The sequence below is a fragment of the Eulemur rufifrons genome, chromosome 30, assembly GCF_041146395.1.
Source record: "Eulemur rufifrons isolate Redbay chromosome 30, OSU_ERuf_1, whole genome shotgun sequence".
NCBI classification, from domain to species: Eukaryota; Metazoa; Chordata; class Mammalia; order Primates; family Lemuridae; genus Eulemur; species Eulemur rufifrons.
In genome coordinates this window covers 86,796,759-86,820,664 of record NC_091012.1, presented here as the reverse complement: position 1 = coordinate 86,820,664, position 23,906 = coordinate 86,796,759, and the positions used below count along the sequence as shown (strand labels likewise).

General features: G+C 37.3%; 1 protein-coding gene across 2 annotated transcripts in view; it reads right to left on the bottom strand.

Annotated features, from left to right (window-relative positions):
- Positions 1-1,852: 1,852 nt before the first annotated feature.
- ATRX (ATRX chromatin remodeler) overlaps positions 1,853-23,906 on the bottom strand; it is a 216,863-nt gene continuing 194,809 nt past the window's right edge. For both annotated transcript variants that reach the window (XM_069464119.1, XM_069464120.1), the window contains 5 exons: positions 9,112-9,261; positions 8,123-8,248; positions 7,266-7,361; positions 6,631-6,759; positions 1,853-5,605 (listed from right to left, as the gene is read on the bottom strand). In XM_069464119.1, coding sequence (XP_069320220.1) covers positions 5,327-5,605; positions 6,631-6,759; positions 7,266-7,361; positions 8,123-8,248; positions 9,112-9,261 — 780 coding nt within the window. In that variant the 3' untranslated portion in view covers positions 1,853-5,326. The remainder of the gene's footprint in view (positions 5,606-6,630; positions 6,760-7,265; positions 7,362-8,122; positions 8,249-9,111; positions 9,262-23,906) is intronic.

Below are 23,906 nucleotides of genomic sequence, written 5' to 3'. Positions count from 1 at the left end.
CAAAAGATAAAGGAGGTTACAGCTAGTGGAAGTGGTAATTAGAGCCAATTACAACTTGACTTATCTGCTTTGTCATTAAAATGCCTGTCAGACCTCTCATTTTTCTAAACAGAGGAAAAGAAAAGGTATAGCTTAGTGGGGGAGAGGATTAACCAAAGGGAAAGGATTTCTAATGCTGTTTACAAATTTACCCTGTAGCCTTAGACAAACACATTGCCTTTTGGCTTCAGACTGCGCTTTGCTCATAGTTTAATTCTGGGAGCTGAAAGGGATTTAGGAAATCACCTTGTCCATTTCCCTGCCTTCTAGCAGGTAAGGTTATTATTAGAGTCCCATTTTTTTCAAACGAGACATGAAAAACCCAGAGAATTTAAGTAACTAGAATATGTTTTCTGCCTCCTGCAATGGATTTGATTTTGGCCTTTTAGCTTGTCATGAGGAGAATATAATCATTCTCCTATCTTCTCTCACAGATATGTTGTGTAGAGGTTAACACACAATTACCACAAAGTACTTTGAAAATACTAAAGGAAGCTTATAAATATAACATTACCAACAGAGATACTACTACTTTGAATGGATGGGTCTCAAGGAAAAGGAATGGATTTAGCTCTTTGAAGAATTGGCCTGAGGAAAGAAATAGAATTACACTCAATGGACCAACCTCACTTTCTGCAAAAAAGTAGATGGGTATAATTAGAAGTAACAAAAAATTGAGAAAGAACAGGAATACTACTAATGGACATACCATTAAGTTTGAGAGAGAAATCAGAATAAGTGAAATTTTGTGTGTAAAAATCAGATATCCTGAACTAAGTCAGGCTCCTTGGGGTAAAAGGAAATAACAGGTTTTTCTTACAAATACCATATAAAAATTTTGGCATCCTATATAACCTCTTAAGATTTTTTTTCCTTTTGTCCTTAAAATTGTAGTCTGGCCACTGAATGCCTGGGACTCATTATCTTCCAGTATGTTTCTTCGCCTTGCATTCTAACCCATTCAAATTACCACCACCACCCCCCACCCCATCCCAATCACCATCTTTATCTGCTATCTTGAACACATCGTCCACCTCACAAGTTTTTGTCATCCTTTATATTGAATTACTTATTCAGGATTTTAAGGCCTCCCATCAATCAACTCCAATCTAGTCTCTTTCCCAATCCTTCTATACCTTTGCTCCCTTTCTTTCAATACTACACTCTTCTCATATACCTGAAACAAATCCCACACTTGCATCTGATAAGCAATCTCTCCACACTTTTCTTGAAAACCAACACGTATTTGATGTTGAGGACTACAGGGATGGGCCTGGGTATATTTAATAGGTAGACATCTCTCAGTACTCATCTGATATGTATAGCTAGAGATTACTGCCAAGTTCCCCCCTTTACATGTTGCTATCAGACAAGGAAAGGGCATGATGTTCAGGAGCAGAATGTGGAGTGTTGTTTGTGATACGTTCTGAGTATTAAAGAGGGCTTGCCTGCAGTATTTTAGGATTTGTTTCGCCCCTTCATTCCTTCAATTAAAGTTGTATCCTTATTATCTTTAACAAAGGCCTCAATTTATATGCTCTTTCCTTGGCAAAGGTGTGTGTGTATAGTGGTCACTAAGAAAAGATAGATCTATAGAGGGCAAAGAGGAAGAATAATTCCCTTAGTTTAGTAGGCACAATGGTATTGGTAAGGTTATTCCAAAGAGGGTGGCAGTACAAATTGTAAGGGAATTTTATGGTAGCACATACCCTGAGGAGTAAATCTCTTGGAGGTGAGGTACTACCCCATTATTAGATCCAACCCTAGTTTACAGTTTGGTTACCTGGAAGATATTGAGCTTAGACACAGTATATATTTTGGATTTTTAATTTTTATTCACCCCATATAATAGCATATATATTTATAAAATGTTGCACAAATGAAAGCATTTCTGAAATGTGGTCACTCATTTGGGATTGGCTCAGAATATAGACTTGAAAAAAATCAATGGTGGAAAAATGTTCTTTCTCTAAGGGTAGATTTGATTTGCAGATAGCCAAAAGTCACTTGAGACTGGTAAAATAAGGCAGGCAATAACCTGAACATAAATTTAGTGAAATAAACATATAAAAGGATTGACCTATTTTACTGTTAGAATAAGTATCTACAGCCTCACAACATGCTACCCTCAAAGAAAACAATGGTTACTAGGACAGATAAGTATTTAATAAATGCTTTTAAAGTTTTGTTTGGGGCACATAAATATGGATTTGATTTTATGATAATAGAGGGAAATGAGCATAGCTAAGGGAAAACTACAAAATATTCAGCTTCTTTGGAGGCCAGATAATAAGGTTTCCATCTACCTGCTATGGCTTCTGGATGATAAGCAGCTTTTGTATCAAGTATGGGCTGGTAGCCCTGCTTGACTTAAATGAGTGATACAGCTGCTGGGAAGCAGGAAATGGTGCTGGATTACATAGAGACGATCAAAACTAACACAAACACACATAGGCTTGCTTCCTGGTATGTAAATTCTTTTTGAGATGAGAGATCTCCTTTTACAGAATTTTGTATATAACAGATTCAAAAACCAAACTTCTTGACCTCCCAATATTAAATAACTAAATGTGCAAAAGAACCACCATTAAATAGGACATCAAAAGCTATACACTTTCTATGAAACAGTATGTGCACAGATTTTCAAAGCTGTGAAAATGCAATAAAGAGCACAACACATTTTGGTCACTTTATTAAATGACATTAAATAGTTTTAAGTTTCAACTACTAAACAGCACTTTGAATGGTGAAAACACAGATAGTATATTGTCATACTTGAATGCTTTTCTTTAAAAACACAATTCCAGTCCTTATATATATTACAAAACAGCCTTAAAGGAAGAAGTGACACCTTTCTACAGTACTTAAGATACTCAGTACAGAACTGAAAAGCAATCTAACAGAAACAAAGGCAAGTCTTCACAGCTGTATGATTTCAGCAGCCAAAGCTGGATGATGGACTGAAACATTACTATACAACTGGGACAAAAACATATACAATATCACAATACTAAGCAAAAACGCTTTACACCCAAAGAAATAAAACAGGTTACAAAATGTGGAGAATTTAGCAGGCAAAACTGTATTACAAGCAACATTTTAAATCATCATTTTTAAGCCATTGCAACTATTTAAAACATCTAAAACAAATATAAAAATGAGCCTTTTAGTATTTTATTGATGTGATTTTTTTTGTCTTTAAATATTTGTTAAAGCTTGATGTTATACTCAAAGTACATATTATGTAGCTAAAATGTCAAGTGAGAAGAGTGTATGCAAAGTGGTCCAAGTTTTATTTCAAACTCTCTGATTTCCAATGAATCCTTCTAATTATTATTCTTTAAGTCATAATTTCATTCATGGTGAAAAAGGTTTAGAAAGTTACCTAAAATGTTCACATCTATGCCTTTGAGTAAATAATTAGACCATGTTGAAAATTCTCAGGTCTAGTAAATCAGGTTTAAAGTATTCTGGACTTGTAAAAATACCAACTTATTAACAGTTGGCCAGACTGTACTGCCTTCAAATATTTATTTCTTAATTCTTAGCTTTTTCATTGCTTCTAAAGTAAACACACATCTGCCCCCCCCCCATTAAATAAATTTGACTACATGGCTGGCACAATATCCAAATATACGGAATTTGTTAGTGATATCTCACCACGGGAAGGTAGGGGGGTGTTTCCGCCAAACCTCACAAATTTTATATCACAAACCTAGTGTTCTTGGGCTGTTTTACCACTAGTTATTCCAAGATAAAAATGGAAATCTCTTAATCATCCAAACAACTAAAAACAGTTTTAGTTAATGTTAAATTCATTCTAAACCAGCGATTCCTAGAGCAAATCTTTTGCCCAGCTTTCTTTTTTTCTGGAATTCTTTAACTATTTCCACTACCTATTACATCACCATTTCAAAAAATGGTTTTGCCATATTGAGTTGACTCCCATAGTCAAAAACAATCTTTTTCTTTAAGAATTAAAGTAACCAAATTATACATGAATAAAATTATAGGTCATTTTTACAGAGTTGGATTAAGAAAAAATATAATGATTTTCTAGTAAAACTCATAAAAGGGTACTAGATGAACGAATTTTGATCAAAAAATTGCCTCACAGATCTAAACTAAAAAAAAAAAATCATACTTTCAAACAATTTAAGAAAATGTAAGGAAATCGGGGGGAAAGAATATGATGATGAGAGAAAAGAAGAGCGCACAGAAACCAGTGATCCTTAACTTTAAGAGGAATTATTTCACAATACTGACAGTACTGGGAATTGTTAAAGCACATTCCTCATGTGAACTTAAAGTCAGCGATGGTTCTGCCATTTTGATGTTGTCATAAAACAGGGTGTGAATCTAACCACCACAACTTCAGCGTCAACCTCCTAAAATGCTAGAACTTGATTTTCTTAGTCCACATCCCACTGCCAGCAACAGGATGAAGCACTAGCACTGGCACCATGCAGTTAAGAGATGTGCTTTATATTAGTGCCAGGAGAGAGAAAATTCATGTGTGGAAGATAATCCACAACCCTGAAATTTTACCAGTAATTATTTCAGCACATATAACTGAAAATAAAAAATGGCAGAAAGACTAAAGAAGAAAAAGGAATTCTCTTCTTAGGCTGTACTTAAGGCTGTTTATACAATGCTAAGATAACTGCAAGACTCCTCCAACTTTAGAGCAGTAGTATTTAAGAATATTGCACACAATTCTGTCAAAGATAACCTTTAGTTTCTAACTTTCAATCACAGAGATGATATAGCAGGAGCCCCGTTTTAGACTTCAGTCAAAAGAACATTGAAACCATTTCAATCACTTTAATCAAGAAATGGATTAAGTACAAAAGTATTTCATAACTTGAGGAATCAACTCTAAGAACTCAGCTGTGTGTTTTTATGTAAAGAACGAATATATAAATCTTTATTCTTTCCTAAATTCATTAATTTTATGACAATTTCATGGTTGCTAAAAGCAGGCATAAAAATTTAGAGAGGAAATCTGTGGAGCTGTTACTATTATGGAAGGACTTGTTTTCACTGAAAACAATTTGAAATATCTTCTGTACTCAATGTGTGTAAGAAGATTCTAGGCAACATCACTGACAAAAGTCAGGGAGAAATGGTATGCCCTATTTTTAAAAAAAATTTAAACTAATATGGAAGATTGGCATTTAAGGGGACCAAACTATTTATACAGTTGAGTTCTGTTAAGTCATTGATTCCTAAAAAAATAAAAGATCTTTCTATGATTTTAACAATCCTTTATGCTTTTAGTGCAAAATCACATTGATTTCCCTTGGGAAGGTCCTGGATTTTTGCTTCTCATTGGGGGTGGTGCACGCTGTAATGGTGGTGGCTGCAAACCACCAGCCACTGACTGATACATTCCTCTCATATCAATCTGCTGGTAGTTAGAAGGATTCATGATTAAATTTGGAGGCTTTGGCATCATGAGGTGACCCAGTGTTGCTTGTTGATAAGTCATTTGTTGCTGTTGCTGCTGATTGTACTGCTGCTGGAGTCTTCTGTTCATAAGTATTCGTTGAACACAGCTGATTAACTATAAAGAGAAAAGGGAACTGTTAACAAGTGCATGACCTGTCTCAAAGAAGCATCAAGTTTTGAGTTAAAATCAATTTGTTAAGGGGGTACCATACCAAAAGAAAAACACATTATTGTTATCACCATTACTAATTTGATGGCATTCACAGGACCATTACTGTAGAAACCAGTTGGTAACACCATTTAGGGCTAAATTCTCTTAATGACTTGACTATTGTATTGCAAGCAGCATTTAGGTTAGTTGCTATAGTAACCTGTCCTACACTGTGATTAGACTCAAGTATTAGTTACAGCACTTTTGGTCAGACCTCCTTTCTTTGCCATTCTTTTGAATATTTCACATGATGACAGACAAATAAACATTTTAGTGACAAACACCAAAGGGAAAAGCCCTCGCAGTAGGAATAATTCCTACCTGGAATGTCTCAAATTTCCTAAGATAATTTAAAACCATATAATTCTGCAGTGCTTTCTAAGTAAAATTCATGTCACAGAAATTGATTCCCTGGTGTCAAAAGTTGAAATTTCCCAGTGCAGGGCAGATGGCTGGCAAACAACTGTGCTGGGAAAGATGATCAAAGATCCTAGAATATGCTAGCCTTTTAAAGAATTATATAATTTAGTAGAAACTTATGATATACACCATCCCTAGCTCTACTTTTTATTCTTTAAATGCATTAACATGTATACACTTTTATTTAGAAGTTGTTTAGAAATGGCAAGTGTGGTAAAAGTCTGGTAAAAATTTCTATTTAGATGCCCAGAATATATTAAAATAAAATTATATGGAATAGATCCCATAAAAACTTCAAGGAGACTCATTTGGGAAAAGCTGTTGCTCCTTTGTAACAGATATTGCCTTTAGCTGACATTACTAGGTTTTTGACAAATTTTCTTCCAGAATAATCAATGACCATCCCATCCCTCCATAAGGGGGATGGTTATTGACACATCTGTCACACAAACTCATTATTATAAATTCAAGAAAATTAAACATAACCTAGAGATAGTCAGAATTCTTACCATCTGTTGTTTTGTCAACACATCATTGTAGATTGCTTCTCTTCGTTTAACATCAAGCTCCTGGCTGGCTTGTCTACTTAATGCTAATGCCTGTACTTGGGCCTCTGAAAGATTCATGTTTTCCTTCCACTAAAAGAAAAATTTTCTATTTACTCTTTATTACTGTACAATTGAGGAAAAATAATTAAGATGCTTAAAGATACTCAGGATTTTACAAGTCCCGCCCCCGCCCCCACCCCTTATCCTTTATTTTTTCCTAAAGAAAACAGTGATGGAGAAGCAGGGTGCTAGTTGTCTATTGTTCTACATGGGCTGGCTATCTCTGGAATGAAACAACTATTTGGATTTAATTTGTACAACTGGTAAGTAAAATATGTTTATGTAAGCAATGCATAAATTTCTATGCTTGATTTCTTAATTCTTAGATTTTATCCATTTTTCTTTTGTGCCAACATCTATGTAAAATTGTTGGGTTACAGCTTGGCACTATTATCCAATTTACTAGTATTTTACTAATCCAAATTAAGTTATAAGAAGTAAAGCAAATAAAAATAACAATTAAAAATTAAAATAAATAGTGGGCCGGGGAGGACACAAATTGGAGGTTGAAATGAGATAATTGCCAATTAGCTTACTACAGCTGAAATTATATCTTCAAGAGGCTGAATCCTCACTGCTGTCACACTATTTGTTGCTTCCACAACTTTTTCTCTTCCTTGATTAATTAGGTCCTAGAAGAGTGCAAGAAATAAGTTATACCGGACAGAAAGAAGCACAGTTTTAAAATATAGGGGTCCTTCCTCTTGCCAATTTATTGCACTTGGATATAAAACTCTTTAAATAATGGAAGAGAAGAGAAAAATCCAGCATCACTAAAGTTCAGTAAAACTCATCACTGCCAAGAGGGTCTTGTTAGGAAGATAAAAGTTTAGGTTTTAATACACCAATAATTTAATAATTAAAATGAGCCCATAGGCACATTTAAAAAAGGAAACCACAGATTCAATTAAGTTATTAAATTATTGGTATAATAAAACCCAATCTTTCCTCTTTAATTCACAATTGATTCTAGCTTTAAATTACATATTTCATATAATACTGGGTATAATCATCTATTTAATGGTACATTTACCCTGCATTAGAATAAAAATTAATGTATTTATCTTACTTTCAAACATTAAGCAAGCAATTTGTTTATTCCAAATATTTTATAACTGAAGAAAGTGCTATTTCCCCAGCCAGTCGGCTGCCCTATTGTTCCTTAATTAAACTAATTCAAACTACATTCATTCAAGGTCTGATTCTCTTGTGCTATGAACAAACATTTTACTATATGTTGGTTTAAAAAGGTCAACAAATAAAAGCAAAATCTCTTGGTCTATTCAGAGGTAATCTTTTGGAGAATGTGATATTCCTGCACAGAGAAGCCTCAACAAGGCACTTGAAATTGCCTTTAATTTATGTTAAACTACTTTTGTACTTTACAACTTACCTCCAGCTGTTGATTACTCATTGCTGACAGGGCTCCCAAATTAAAAGGAATATAAGGAGTTTGAGCGTTGAAAGTGACAGGGGGTAAATTGGTCCCAGTTGGGATGTTGAAACGCATGGTCAGTCCCTAAAAACAAAAAATTATGCACTTTTCACATTGTGATTTAGAACTTGAAATACTACATCACCTACTCGTTTAGCAAAGAATTCACATTCTCAGATCTAGGAAATTATTAACACTCTTCCACACACAAACAAAACATCTTTTTCACCCGAAACCAAGATCTTATTACACAGAAAGCTTTAACCCCCTAAAGGTGTACTCTTTTTTCCCTGATAATTCCCACAGAATGGGGCAACTCACAGAATTCTGATGAGACTCCTAACATCACATTAACATTAAAGACGTTTGGTACAATGAGTTAGGAGTTTAAAAAGGATTCAGGTATTAGGATAAGGTTTCTTATGCTCAGGCACATTTTTGCTCAAGTGGGTTGGTGTTTAAAAGAGACATGGAATTATTTTCAATAAAGTTGCTGTTGGAAATTGGCATTAATGTCTAATAATGGAATATTTTTGTGTTCTGATAATCAGCCCAAATTTAGAATTCATGGTATACATGCTAAAGCAACACTGACTCCCACCTCCTAACTCTAAGCTCCCATATGTTTGTTACTACAGAGAGGGTGTTGATGGGAGTCAAGTGATGCTCAATATATAGCTCCCGCTCAACTCTCTGTTCAGCAAGTGCTAAGCAGAAATGGGATTTATATTCTTTAAGTGTAAAATATTATTTTGTTTTCTCCTCCCCTCCCACTATACCACCAAAGACAACCAAAGACCATAAACAGATTCTTATAACTGGGGACTCTCTGTTCCTAAAGACCCACTATTATATATATTATTACTTGTTTCAAATGTGACCCTTTTCCTCCTCACTGCTCTCTCAAACAAATAACATAAAAACAAAAAGCATTTTGAATGAACTACCTTCTTCTCTGCTTCATACTCAGCCCAAGCTGCTTTTCTTTCTTCTTCAGTCAACTCTTCTTCTTCTTTGTGGTCCAAAAGAGAATCATGTTCGTGATATCCTACAATGTGTTCTTTATGTATCTGAAGAAGTTCTGCAAGTATGGTGTCCTGTTTAGAGTGGTTGAAATAATAAAGAATTATTTTCTTCCTCAGGATTTCATCTCCACAGTTCTATGGCTAATTGTTAGACTAGAAACTGACTACTACACATATTTATGATATATATGATAAATTACCTAGAAAACAGCCACAAAACATGGACCACCAGCCTCTTTTCAAGAATTTCATGTTTATACAGTATGTATTAGGGATTCAATTTTTTAAAATTACCATTTATCAGCTTTCAAGGTCTTTTCTCCCAATTTAAAAGACTCATATACATTTTGTTTTGTGCTTACTTTTGAGTTGATAAATGCTAATATAAGTCTGCTTAAGTTAGTGATTACATCAGATGCCTCTGCTAAAAATCTGGGCTACTCCACCTTATACATAACAAACAACTTTATTTTCACACTCACTTTAGCTACCAACCACTACACCAACAAAAAATGAATCTAATTTAATCTAAATAGTTACAGGAAAGTTTAACTGGAACATATAGACCTTATATTCCAATTATAGGAAGTCAAATATAAATTATACTGTAAACTATCTGCTATACATTTTGCAATTTATTATCAGTGTCTTTCTAAAGAAATTATGGTATCTAAAGTCAATCTCTTAAGGTTAAAAACTTAAAAGCTTAAATATTGAGATTATTTATATACTCAGTAAGAACATTAAACTTCTGCTCTGTATAATTATGAATGTGAGAGTGAGACACAGAGAGAGATTGAGGTGGGGGTGGTTAAGGTAAATCACGAGGCCAGGCGCAGTGGCTCACGCCTATAATACTAGCACTCTGGAAGGCCAAGGCAGGAGGATTGCTTGAGCCCGGGAGTTTGAGGTTGCAGTGAGTTAGGATGATGCCACTGTACTTTACCCAGGTGACAGACCAAGATTCTGTCTTTCGAAAAAAAAAAGTAAATCATGGATATGTTACTAACAATAAAAAATTTAAAATATTCACAAGGATTTTCCACAGCTTTTCTCAAATGCCCCTAGAATATATTTTCTAAATTGAGTGTGAATTTAAGAAAGGAACATAATTACAGAACAAATGAAGGTAAATGAGGTACATAGCACATTAAATTCTAATTTGATCTGTATCTAGTGATGCATAATTCACCGTAAGTTTTTGCATACACAAAGCCCGTATTTGAAAAGAATTATGTCTTTACATATTTAACTACACCTAGAGTATACAATCCAAAAAATGGTAGGAACTCAAATGTCTTAAATAACTGAAGATGAAAAACTCAAATTGTGAGGCCCTAAGTTTTGTTCTGTACAATAGCAAATGTTGACACTAATTCCAAATATTCTGATATTTAATATTATGTAAATAACTTTTTTATCTTGCTACCCCAATAAACATTTAAAATAATCCCTTCCTTTTGTGAAGAAAAAGGAACTGATTTTGTTAATAGATACAGCTGTAATTGAGACTTTATAATTCATTCTGAAATGCAAGTATGTGCTATTTCCTTTGTTGAAAATAGAAAACATTAAAAGACCATACACAGGAAAAGAGCTCAATAAAGTCTGCTGGTAGAATACATAGATACTAACAAATTCAGGTCCTTTGCAATGTTAACTAAATACTTCTCTCGTAGTAGAAATCTGCCATCAAAGCTGACTTATCTGGCCTATGCCACATATGACAGGTTTATCACCACAATATTGATCACCAAAGGCCAGAGTTATTGACCAGGCAGGCAGGGATAGGCCAGTCTGCATTAATTAATTCTAATCTTGTGTAACTCCTATGTCCACCCAACCCCCAAAAAGTATGATTTGAGAGAGATTAAATAATAAAACAGCAAAAACAAAGACAATGTGATCATCTCAATAGATGCTGAAAAGGCATTCGACAAAATCCGCCACACTTCACAATAAAAAAACCTCAACAAACTAGGCACAGAAGGAACATATCTCAAAATTATAAAAGCCATATTTGACAAACACACAGTCAACATCATGCTGAATGGGGGAAAGTTGAAAACATTCCCCCTAAAACCTGGAATGAAACAAGGATGCCCACTGTCATCACTTGTATTCAACATAGTGCTGGAAGTCCTAGCCAGAGCAATCGGACAAGAGAAAGAAATATACGGTATCCAAATTGGGAAAGAGGAGGTCAAACTACTGCTCTTAGCTGACGATATGATTTTGTATCTAGAAGACACCGTAGATTCCACCAAGAGTCTCCTGGAATTAATAAATAAATTAATCAATGCACATAAATCAGTAGTATTTCTATCTACCAATAATAGTCAAGCTGAGAGTCAAATCAAAGACCCAATACCATTCACAATAGCTACAAAGAAAATAAAATGCATAGGAATATACTCAAGGAGGTGAAAGATCTCTACAAGGAGAACTATGAAACACTGAGGAAAGAAATTTCAGAGGACACAAACAAAGGGAAAAACATATAATGCCCATGGACCGGTAGGATCAAAACTGTTAAAATGTCCATACTACCCAAAGTGATTTACAGATTCAATGCAATCCCCATCAAAATACCAATGTCATATTTCATATATCTAGAAAAAAATAATTCTATATTTTGTTCGGAACCAGAAAAGAGCCTGAATAGCCAAACCAATCTTAAGCAAAAAGAACAAATCTGGAGGTATCACATTACCAGACCTCAAACTATACTACAAGGCTATAGTAACCAAAACAGCATGGTATTGGTACAAAAACAGAGACATAGAATAAGGGAAAAGAACAGAGAACCCAGATATAAAACCATCTACCTACAGTCAACTGATCTTTGACAAAGCAGATGACAAAACACACTGGGGAAAAGAAGTCCTATTCAATCATTGGTGGTGGGAAAATTGGATAGCCATATGCAGAAGAATGAAACAGGACCGCCACCTCTCACCACTCATAAAAATTAATTCAAGATGGATAAAAGACTTAAATGTAAGGCATGAAACCATGAGAATTCTAGAAGAAAATGTATATCTGCCTAGGCAAAGAATTTATGACTAAGACTCCAATGGCAATCACAGCAACAATAATAATAAACAAATGGGATTTGATTAAACTAAAAAGCCTCACCACAGCTAAGGAAATAACCAACAGAGAAAACAGACAACCTACATAATGGGAGAAAATATTTGCAAACTATGCATCTGATAAAGGGCTAATATCCACAATCTACAAAGAACTTAAGCAAATCAGCAAGAAAAAAGCAAACAACCCCATTAGAAAGTGGGCAAAAGACATGAACAGAAGCTTTTCAAAAGAAGATAGACAAATGGCCAATAAATACATGAACAAATGCTCAACATCACTAATCATCAGGGAAATGCAAATTAAAAACACAATAAGATATTATTACATTACCCCTGTTAGAAGGGATTTTATTAAAAAGTCCAAAAACAATAGATGCTAGTGTGGATGCAGAGAGAAAGAACGCTTATACATTGTAGGTGGGACTGCAAATTACTACAACCTCTGTGGAAAACAGTGTAGAGATTCCGCAAAGAACTAAAACCAGATTAACCATTCGATCGAGCAATCCCACTACTGGGTATCTACCCAAAGGAAAAGAAGTCATTTTATCAAAAAGATACTTGCACTCGAATGTTTATTGCAGCACAATTCACAATTGCAAAGAGGTGGAAGCAACTCAAGTGCCCCTCACTTCATAAGTGGATTAACAAAATGTGGCATATGTATACCACAGAGTACCACTCAGCCATAAAAAAGGATGACCTAATGCCTTTTGTAACAATTTGGGTGGAACTAGAAACCATTTTCCTAAGTGAAGTATCTCAAGAATGGAAAAACAAACACCACATATACTCACAATTAAACTGGAACTAACCGATGAGCACACATGTGCACAGAGGGAAGTAAAACTCAGTGGAAATCAAGCAGGGGGAGGGGGAAGGAGGGAAGGGGCACCAACCTACCTAATGAGGAAATGGGACAAGATGGCTGACCAAAGACATCACTTGCTGGACCATCCAGGAGAGAAGGAAGGGTTTCACATAGGGGAGATGGGAGAGAGGATGCAGCACAGTTGAATTTCAGTGAGAAGTGCCAGAGCCTGCCAGGGACCTCTCGAAGGAAAATTGCAAAGCAGAGAAGGAAGAGGATAAAGGAAAAAAGGTACCAGCAAGAACCAAACCTAGGGAGGCTCAGAGCCCAGCAAAGGGGTGAGGAGGGATCCCCTTCTACCTCTCACAATCCTTCTTCGGTGATCAGCGGGATACCAAGTTACTAAGAAGCTTTTCCACCCAAGCAAACCCAAACACTGCAGCAACCACAGAATTATGGGGAGAACTTGTGATCCCAGAGCTTGGACTCTCTGTGCAGGGTTCCCCTCCAAGGAGACTGACCCGAGAGGCCAGAGAGGAGGCTTATTTCCATTTAGACCCTTATCTCTCTCTCTCCCCCCCCCCCCCCACCCACTGCAACGGGGAGAGCAGTTTGAGCTGAGAATTTGGTGAGCAGCCCTGTCCCCCAAGCTGGTGCACCCGACATTCTTAAGTTTCCACCAAGAAGGGGGCCCATGCCTCTCCCCTTGTGGACCTGCACCAGACCTGGGAGGTCTATCTGGGAACTCCCTGCCCACCAGCGCTTCACAGAGATACACACCAACCAATCAGACATGCAGGCCAGATCCCGTGCTCCCAGGATTCAAGCAGGTCGCTGAGGGAAATGGGAGCGGGGAAGGTTTAGGAGCTGGACTTGGGAGCCGAAGGAGCCCACAGGGGCAGAACTGACAGGAGAAAACTGGGGGGATCTGAGATGTGGCAAACTGGGGAAGTACCCATCCCTCCAACAGGAAAGCCCCAGGTCCTCCGGTGGGGAAGATCCCCGCCTGTGGAGCCATAATAATACAGTGCAGTACACTCTGGTGGGGAGGATCCCATCTTGTGGCACCACAGCAGCTGAATGCAGCCCATTCAGGGCCCAAAGGCAGAACAATGCAAGAGGGACAGAACCCTCTCCCCACAGCCAGCCAGGGAAGTATGGACCCTCCCTCACAAGCAGCTCTTCTGGCTTGGAGAGCCAGCCTCGACCCTCCTCCCACCTGCTCCCCCTAGCGGCCAGGAAGATGACCTCTGAGTCCTGCAGATGCTTTGCAGAGCCTTCCAGAATTGCACAATCTAGACACAGCTAGCCCCTCCACCCACCTCTGCTGTGGGGGAGATCAAACAACCCCCTACGAGCTACAGGTCCCCTCCCAAAGCCTGGGGCATTTAAGTGTTCAACCTGAGGGAGTAGAGCTTATCACAAGCAGAAAAGAATACCTCTGCAGTTTGCTCTCTTCAGCAAGCATCACTCACTGACAGGGAGAACTCCATAGCTCATTACAGTATTTACCAACTCAGTCAAACAGGGTGTGGATGATTCTTACAGCATCACCCATCATCTCAGAGATTAAGCTGGGGGTCCCAATAGAATTCACACTGCTTTGAAGAGGGGAAGACAGCTGCATAGAAGCAACCCGAGGGGACACTGCTTTTTAGGAGAGAAACAAAAGTTATAAGCAGCTTGATCTTTGAGGGGTCTGCATCCTCCACTGCAGACCTCTGGGGTGATTGGGGAGCTGCTCAGAGTCTGTGCAGAGACATTGCACCAGTAAGCAGGCGTAGCAAAGAGTCAGTGCATGTCAATCCCAGGTTTCTGCAACCAACACCATCCTGACTGTTCTGGTGCAGAGCCAGGCCTGCTCGGTACCCAGCCTCCCGGCAATAGCCTTTGCATCATCGAGCCAGGGAGGGAACAGATGCTGCCCTGTGTAGTGCCTTGTGGCAGGGGCTAAGCATGCCTCCTCCCCGGCATGGGAGGCTAAATACGTGGGAGCCCCAGATGCCAGAGGCACCACCTGGGAAGCCTGGGTGACTACATCAGTGGGTTCTAGGTATAAGGGGAGAACCTGGGCCAAACCTATGTGGACCCTAGGCCATTGAGACCACGCCACAGGGCATCAGCAGTCCCCACACTGGTGGAACAGCCCTGTATAAGGGTGGCTCTGTCCCCGAAATCCCCAGAGCCAGCTCTGAAACTCTTGCTGTGCCCTAGTCCAAGGCTCTGCCCCTGTAGCTCCAGGGTCCCCTCTGGGGCTGCGATTCCACTCCTGAGACTCCAGAACTGTGTGTGGACCCCAAGACCCCACTACTGAGTCCACACCACTACCAATGGGCCACCAGAACCTCCCCAAGGTCAAACACTTCACTCAGGATCCCCCAGCCCTGAGCAGCCATCACTCCTGGACTTGGTTCGAGAGAGTCCCCAGCAAAGGAGAACAGGTTCCCTGCAATCCTATTAATCCAGAGCTGAGAGAAGGGAAGCCAGATGAGAAGAAATCAGCAAAAGAACCCTGTCAACATGAAAAAACAAAACAGTTTGACATCCGCAGGAGAACACAACGGAGACAGAGTGGTGGACCCCACCCACAAGGAAATTGCCAAAATGACAGAAATGAAATTCAGAATATGGATGGCAAATAAGATGAGTAGAATTGAAGACAAAGTTGAAAACCAACAAAAAGAAGCTAAAAAATTTTTCAGGAGATCAATGAAACAAAAATGAAAAAGTCACTGGAGAGCTAGACAACATAAGAAAGGATATAACAGAACTTGAAGAAATGACAGAGTCATTTAGGGAATTTCAAAAAGTTTTAACAACAGGCTACACCAAGGAGAAGAAAGAATCTCAGAGCTTGAAGACAAGGCTCTTTAGATAACCCAGTCATTCAAAGAGACAGAGAAGACTGTAAAAAAGTCCGAGCAATCACAGAAAGATATGGGATTATGTAACGCAAACTAACATTTGAATTATAGGTATCCCTGAGAGTGAAGAAGAAAGAACTAAAAGCATGGAACACCTATTTGAGGAAATTATTCAGGAAAACTTCTCTGGTACTGCCAGAAATTCAGACATACAGATACAAGATGGACATTGAAAACCAGGAAGATTCATAGCAAACAGGTCATCTTCAAGACACACAGTAATCAACTTGGCCAAAGTCAAAACAAAAGAAAAAATTCTGCAAGCAGCAAGACAAAAGTATCAAATATCCTACCAAGGAAAACCCACCAGACTAACTGCAGACTTCTCAGTGGAAACTTTATGAGCCAGAAGGGGATTGGGGCCCCATCTTCAATGGACTTAAAATGAACAACTGCCAGCCTAAAAATTTCTATCCTGAAAAACTAAGTTTCACAACTGACAGAGAAATTAAGTCGCTTCCAGACAAGCAAACACTAAGGGAATTTGCTATGACCAAACCTGCCTTCCATGAAATACTAAGAACGGCACTATACGTAAATCAACACAACAGATACCCACTCCAGTGTAAATTCACGTAAAAAAAAAAAAAAACCCAAACTCACAACTCCTATAAAACAATAGAACAAGAGGTAAAACAAACCAATAAGAGAACACCTAATGGATGAATGGACAAACATCCTACATATCAATGCTGTCAATCAATGTTAACAGCCTGAATGCACCTGTCAAAAGACAGACTGGCTGAATGGATGCAAAAACACAACCCAAGTATCTGCTGTCTCCAGGAAACACATCTAAATCACAAGGGCACACACAGACACAATGTGAAAGGATGGAAAAAAGCATTCTACACAAATAGAGAATAAAAGAGAACAGGAGTAGGTATTATCATATCAGATAAAATTGACTTTAAGCCAACAAAAGTAAAGAAAGACAAACTGGGTCATTACATAATGGTAAAGGGAGCTATCCAACAAGAAGACATAACAATCCTAAATATATATGTGCCCAAGACAGGAGCTCCGAGACAAATAAAGCAAATCTTACCAGAGCTAAGCAAAGAAATAAGTAGCACCATCATAATTGTTGGGGACCTCAACAGCTCACTGTCAGAGCAACAAGTCATCAAAGCAAAACAGACAAACAAACAAACAAACAAAGGACTTAAACCAAACTCTAAATCAAATGGACCTAACAGACATTCACAGAACATTCTACCCCGAAACTACAGAATATACATTCTTCTCAGCAGCACATGGGACATTCTCCAAGATTGATCATACACAAAACAGGTCTTAACAAATTCAAAAAAATCAAAATCATACCATGTACCTTCTCAGACCATAGTGGAATAAAACTAGAAATCAATTACAGGAGAAACACTCAAAACTACACAAAGTCATGAAAATTAAACAACCTGCTGCTGAACAATTACTGGGTCAAGAATAACATTAAGATGGAAATCAAAAAATTCTTTGAACTGATGATAAAAGGGACACAAGCTATCAAAATCTTTGGGACACGGCAAAAGCATTCCTCAGGGGAAAATTCATAGCCTTAAATGCCTACATCAAAAAGATGGTAAGATCACAAATGAACAACCTATTGTCACACCTCAAGGAACTAGAAAAAGAAGAACAAATCAAACTCAAAGCCATCAGAGGAAAAGAAATGACAAAGATCAGAGCAGAACTAAATAAATTGGAAAACAAAAAAATAATACAAAGGATTAACCAAATTAAAGGTTGGCTCTTTGAAAAGATAAATAAAATCAACAAATCTCTTGATAGACTGAGAAGAGAAAGGACACAAATATGCTCAATCAGAAATGAAAATTATGACATTACAACTCATACTGCAGAAATACAAAACACCATCCATGAATACTACATAAATCTCTACACGTATAAACTAGAGAATGTACAAGAAATTCACAAGTTCCTGGAAACACACAACCTCCCTAGGTTCAATCAGGAAGAAACACAACTCCAGCATACCAACAATGAACAGTTAGATTGATACAGTATAAAAAACCTCCCAAGAAAAAAAAAGCCCTGGACCAGATAGATTCACTAATGAATTCCATCAGAGCTATAACGTAGACCTGGTACCCATAATACAGAAATTATTAGATAATATTGAGAAGGAGGGAATCCTTCCCAACTCATTCTATATGAAGCCAATATCATCCTAATACCAAAGCCGGGAATGGACACAACAACAACAACAACAACAACAAAAAAAAAAAAAAAAAAAAAAAAAAAAAAAAAAGAAAAGAAAAGAAAAGAAAAAGAAAAAAAAAAGAAAGAAAGAAAAGAAAAGAAAAGAAAACTGGAGACCAATACCCCTTATGAACATAGATGCAAAAGTCCTCAACCAAATACTAGCAAACCAAATTCAATAACACATCAAAAAAATAATCCACCATGACCAGGTGGGCTTCATCCCAGGGATGCAAGGATAATTCAACATATATAAATCAATAAATACAATTCACCACATAAACAAAAGCAAAAACAAAGACCATATTACCCTCTCAATAGATACAGAAAAAGCATTTGAAAAATCTAGCACTCTTTCATGAAAAAACCCTCAACAAGTTAGTAATAGAAGGAACATATCTCAGAATAATAAAAGCCATTTATGACAAATGCACAGCCAACATCATATCAAGAAAAGTTGAAAGCATTCCCCCTAAGAAATGGTACAAGACAAGGATGCCCACTGTCACTACTTCTATTCAACATAATGCTGGGCCGAGCGTGGTGGCTCATGTCTGTAATCCTAGCACTCTGGGAGGCCAAGGCGGGTGGATTGTTTGAGCTCAGGAGTTCAAAACCAGCCTGAGCAAGAGCGAGACCCCATCTGTACTAAAAAAAAAAAAAAATAGAAAGAAATTATATGGACAGCTAAAAATATATATAGAAAAAATTAGCCGGGCATGGTGGCACATGCCTGTAGTCCCAGCTACTTGGGAGGCTGAGGCAGAAGGATTGCTTGAGCCCAGGAGTTTGAGGTTGCTGTGAGCTAGGCTGACACCACGGCACTCTAGCCTGGGCAACAGAGTGAGACTGTTTCAAAAAAAAAAAAAAAAGAAAAGAAAAGAAAAAGAAATAAACAACATAATGCTGGAAGTCCTAGCCAAAGCAATCGAAAAGAACATTAACGGTATCCAAATCAGGAAAGAGGAGGTGAAAGTATTGCTCTTCACTGATGATACAATCTTGGATCTAGAAAACCCCATAGATTCCACCATGGGTCTCCCGGAATTGATAAATAATTCAGCAAAGTCTCAAGATACAAAATAATGTACATAAATCAGTAGCATTTCTATATACTAATAACAGTCAAGTTGAGAGTCAAATCATAGACTTAAGACCATTCACAACAGCTACAAATAAAATAAAATACCTAGGAATATACTTTACCAGGGAGGTGAAAGATCCCCACAAGAACTACAAAACACTGAGGAAAGAAATCGCAGAGGATACAAACAAATGGAAAAACATAGCATGCTCATGGATGAGTAGAATAAACATTGTTAAAATGCCCATACTGCCCAAAGTGATTTACAAATTCTCAATCCTCATGAAATTATGCGACCTCCTCGACTCGACCAGAAGGCCATCCAGTCATGGCAGCCGCTCCATCCATGCATATACTGACACAAAATGACCAATTCAGTTTTCCTGATATGTAATCATTCAAAGACTTGAATAGTTCTACAGCTGTGGTGTTGGCTGGCAACAAAAGTGCACATAAACTATCCTCATGCACATCCTCCTGAAAAACATACCACACAAAAACAAGCATTGTTGCCTTGTTGTCAACATCAGTAGACTTGTCAAGCTGGATTGTGTACCACAGTGACTCATTAATCCTAACAATTTTGACTCAATATCCTCTGCTATTTCATCAATTCGTCTATTTATGGTGTTAGCTGAAAGAGGAATGCATGCCACCTTTTGAACTGCAGCCTCTCCTAAAAGTTCAAGACAAATGTCCTTAGCAGCTGGCAGGATCAACTCTTCACCAACAGCAAAGGGTTTCTTAGCTTTAGCAATGTGGTTAGCCACTAAGACTGATGCTTTCAGTGCAGACACATTTGATGAAGTGGTAGCCTTCAATAATTGCTTCTGTTCTTTGTGTTCACATTTTTTTTCCTTTTGAAAAACTCCAAAAGTTTGTCTTTTAATGCAGGGGGCTTGCTCTCTATGTGGCAAAGCAGTTTTGAAGGGTTCATGGCTTCGCTGGATAGCCAGCTGCCACATATTATACAAAGGAGGCTTGGAGAATGTGAATCACCTGTTGCAATGAACCCATAATTTAAGTAGGACTCTTGGGATTTTCTTTTAAATGCAGTTTTCATTTTGTTGGCAGTCTTAGTCTTCTGCGGTCTCATCATTGGGTCTTTCCCCCTCTTCAAAGCAGCTCTCCAGTGACGTTTGTTTTTTCACTTGTTTTTGCTAGGTCTAGCTTGTGGGCTTACCAAAACTGTGACTGAGACAAGTGCGCAGTGCAAGAAAGAGGTGTGGATGGAAGTGGTAAATAAAATAATGGGTGGGCCATGCGCAGACTAAAATAAGTGTCGGATTCTGACTTCAAGCCTGCCACCAGATGCAGCTTAATTGTCACTTGCCACTCACTGATAGGGTTTTGATATGAGTCTGTAAGCAATTGATTTATTATGGTCTCTGTGTAGTCAGATCTCTCTGCTAATGATAACCTGTATTTGCAGCTACTCCCCAGTGCTAGCATCACCGCCTCAACTCCACCTCAGATCATCAGGCATTAGATTCTCATAAGGAGTGTGCAAGCAACCTAGATCCCTCACATGTGCAGTATACAGTAGGGTTCGTGCTCCTATGAGAATCTAATGCTGCCGCTGATCTGACAGGAGGCAGAGCTCAGGCACTGATGTGAGCAATGGGGAGCGGCTATAAATGCAGATGAAGCTTCACTGGCACTGGCCACGCCACTGACCTCCTGCTGGGTGGCCTGGTTCCTAAGGGAAGGTGGGGGGTGTTGGGGACCACAGGGTTAATGGATAAATTTTAATGTATTTCAATCACTTGTTCATACAATGATTATGCCAATAATACTCAAAAGACTCAGACAAGTATGCTTCCCATAATCTTCATTTTAACAAAGAAAAGATAATGTGAATAAGTTAACTGTTTTTTTTCTTTATAGAAAATCATTTATATAGTTCAGAAGCAGGAAGGCAGAACTCTTTCTTTCCTCCAGAGTGCTGTGTAAGACACAAATAAGAGAAAGAAGATACAGGGTTTCTGATACAAACTGTTTCTAGATCTTCCCCTTTAAAATAAATGGCAGTACAATATCAATATAAGAAACAAATGATGACATTAAGACTAAAAAGTATTCGTAACAGGGATCTTCAGATTATTTCTTAGGGAAAAACAGTTTTGCAAAGTCCAGGGCAAGTTATAAAAGTTAATAAAGAAAATTTTCATCCCAATATACGACGCAACTGGTGGAGAGGTTTTTGTTTTTTTTCCCTTAAAGCATGCATTTATATTAGTTGCTATAGTAACACTATTATTAAAAACAACACTGAAGCAGAATCTATAATCACTGGGCCAACAGTCATCAAAATGAGGTTTAAATTACATCCAAATGTGTACCTTTACTTTTCTTTGTCTAAATTTTATTCTTTCTTAAATAAGTAAAAAAGCCTATAAGCTGGGAAAAGCACAGTCTCTATTCTAGTTAACCATCTAAATTATTTTAAGCTTTAAAAATGACTAGTTCAATTAATAAAATAAAATTAGTGACAAATTAAAAGTTTCAGTTAATTTATTTAGAAGTTTAAAGTATTTGGCAAGCTGACAAAAATTCCCATCTAATTAATTCTGAAATTCAACCTTGAAAATAAAATTTTTAAGAAATAATCAAGGCTTTGCGCCTGGGGGTAGGGAAGGAGGTTTGCCACATTTCAAAAATATTTTGCTTGCTATCACTTTGAATTTGAGTTTTATAATATCTGGAAATAAAATCACTAGAATACTTAACTGCCAAATGACCCACTCAAAAAGCTATGAAAAAATGTCCTTTTATTACTTACATAAGTCTAGATGCTTATTAAAGAAATTTAACATTACTGGTCAAAAAGCTTCTACTTACAAATTTGAAGCCTGTTTCTTCCCAAACTACACTGGAAAAAAAAATGCCGTGTATTTGATAAGTAACTAGAGAACTTACTGAATAAAGTTCACATAACACCTCATATCAGATTTTTGGGACAAGAGGACATAACCTTCGCCAAAGAGCCTTTATAAATATATCCAGATTCCTAAATTGTTGGGTATGAATAGGACAGTGACAACTATAGAACTTGTCACTTTCAACGAAAGAAAAGGCAGGCCTGCCAGACTGATTTTGGTGGCACATAAAAGCCTCCTTTGATAAGAATGTTTTCTCCTTAATAACATTTAAAGAATTAGATACTATATTTAGCACTTAACCTTTAAAAGTGGTTATCCATTACAATTATTATACATGCCACATGCCACTGTGAGGTAGAGAGCTGCCAGTCTAGATTTTACATGACTGTAGTGACTTTCTAGAAGTTGCAGCTTTCCAAACAGAGTCTGAATTGGAATTCAATTTTCACTCTACATAATTTGGAGTTCACATTGTCTCTTTATTTCACATTGTTACATCCTCTAATTCAACTATATGTGTGCTGTAAAAAAGGAAACAGAAGACATATAAAACAGAAATGAAAGCAGTTATTTCACACTTCAAATTATATCTTTTTTTTTTTTAAAGACAGGGTCTAGCTATGTTGCCCAGGCTAGAGTGCAGTGGCTGGCTATTCATAGGCACAATCATCATGTACTACATCCTCTAACTCCTGTGTTCAAGCAATCCTACTGCTTCAACCTCCCCAGTAGCTGGGACTACAGGAACGTACCACTACACCTGGCTTTCAAACTATATCTTAAAGACAGAAATCATTAAAAGAAGTAATAAAAATGATATAAATAAGTTCATCTAGTAATTCTTATATTGATAAATTTCTCCTGAAATTTATATTCCTTTAGGGGTCCAACATAATAAATCTAATGTAAAAAAACTTGGTTATGCAAATATTAGTAATTGAAGAGACAAAAGTGAGGTACTCAGATACTTAAGCCCCGAAAAGTTATCACAGCTTCAATTTCTTGCTACTCCTACTCCAGAAATGTTAAAAGACTTACATTCAAATCAACCTAACCAATACAATAATACCACTTTAGTGTATTAATATACAGATACTGTGGCACTCAAATACATATATTAATTCAGGATCATTGATTATTCCAACATGTTAGTTATGTTCTTCTGAACTCCTATAAATGAAAATGGAAAAAAGTGAACGGACATATAGCCTTGCTTCAACAGGTTTCTCTCTACAATATACAATTTCATGACCAGACTGCTTGAACTATAAACAATATAATGTAAACAATATGTTGCTGGAATCAATTTATTTGATAAAAAGAAGACCTGTGTCAAGCCATTTGAATTTCAGAGGAAACTTTAATGGCAGGATTTACATGAAATACACACACACACACACACACACACACTAAAAGATGGTAACTTTGTAAAGGAGCCCTTATGTATAGTGGTGAAGATTGCAGGCTCTAGAGTACTGCTATCCAATAGTACTCTCTACAATGATGGCAATGTCTTGTGTCTGCACTATCCAACACGGTAGCTACTAGCCACATGTGGCTACTGAGCACTTGAAATGTGACTAGCGTGACTGAGAACTGAATTTTTAATGTAAATGTAAATAGTCAAAAGGAGCTAGTGGCTCTTGTATTGGGCAGTGCAGATCTAGACTCTTAATTTCTAGTTTTACCACTTACTAG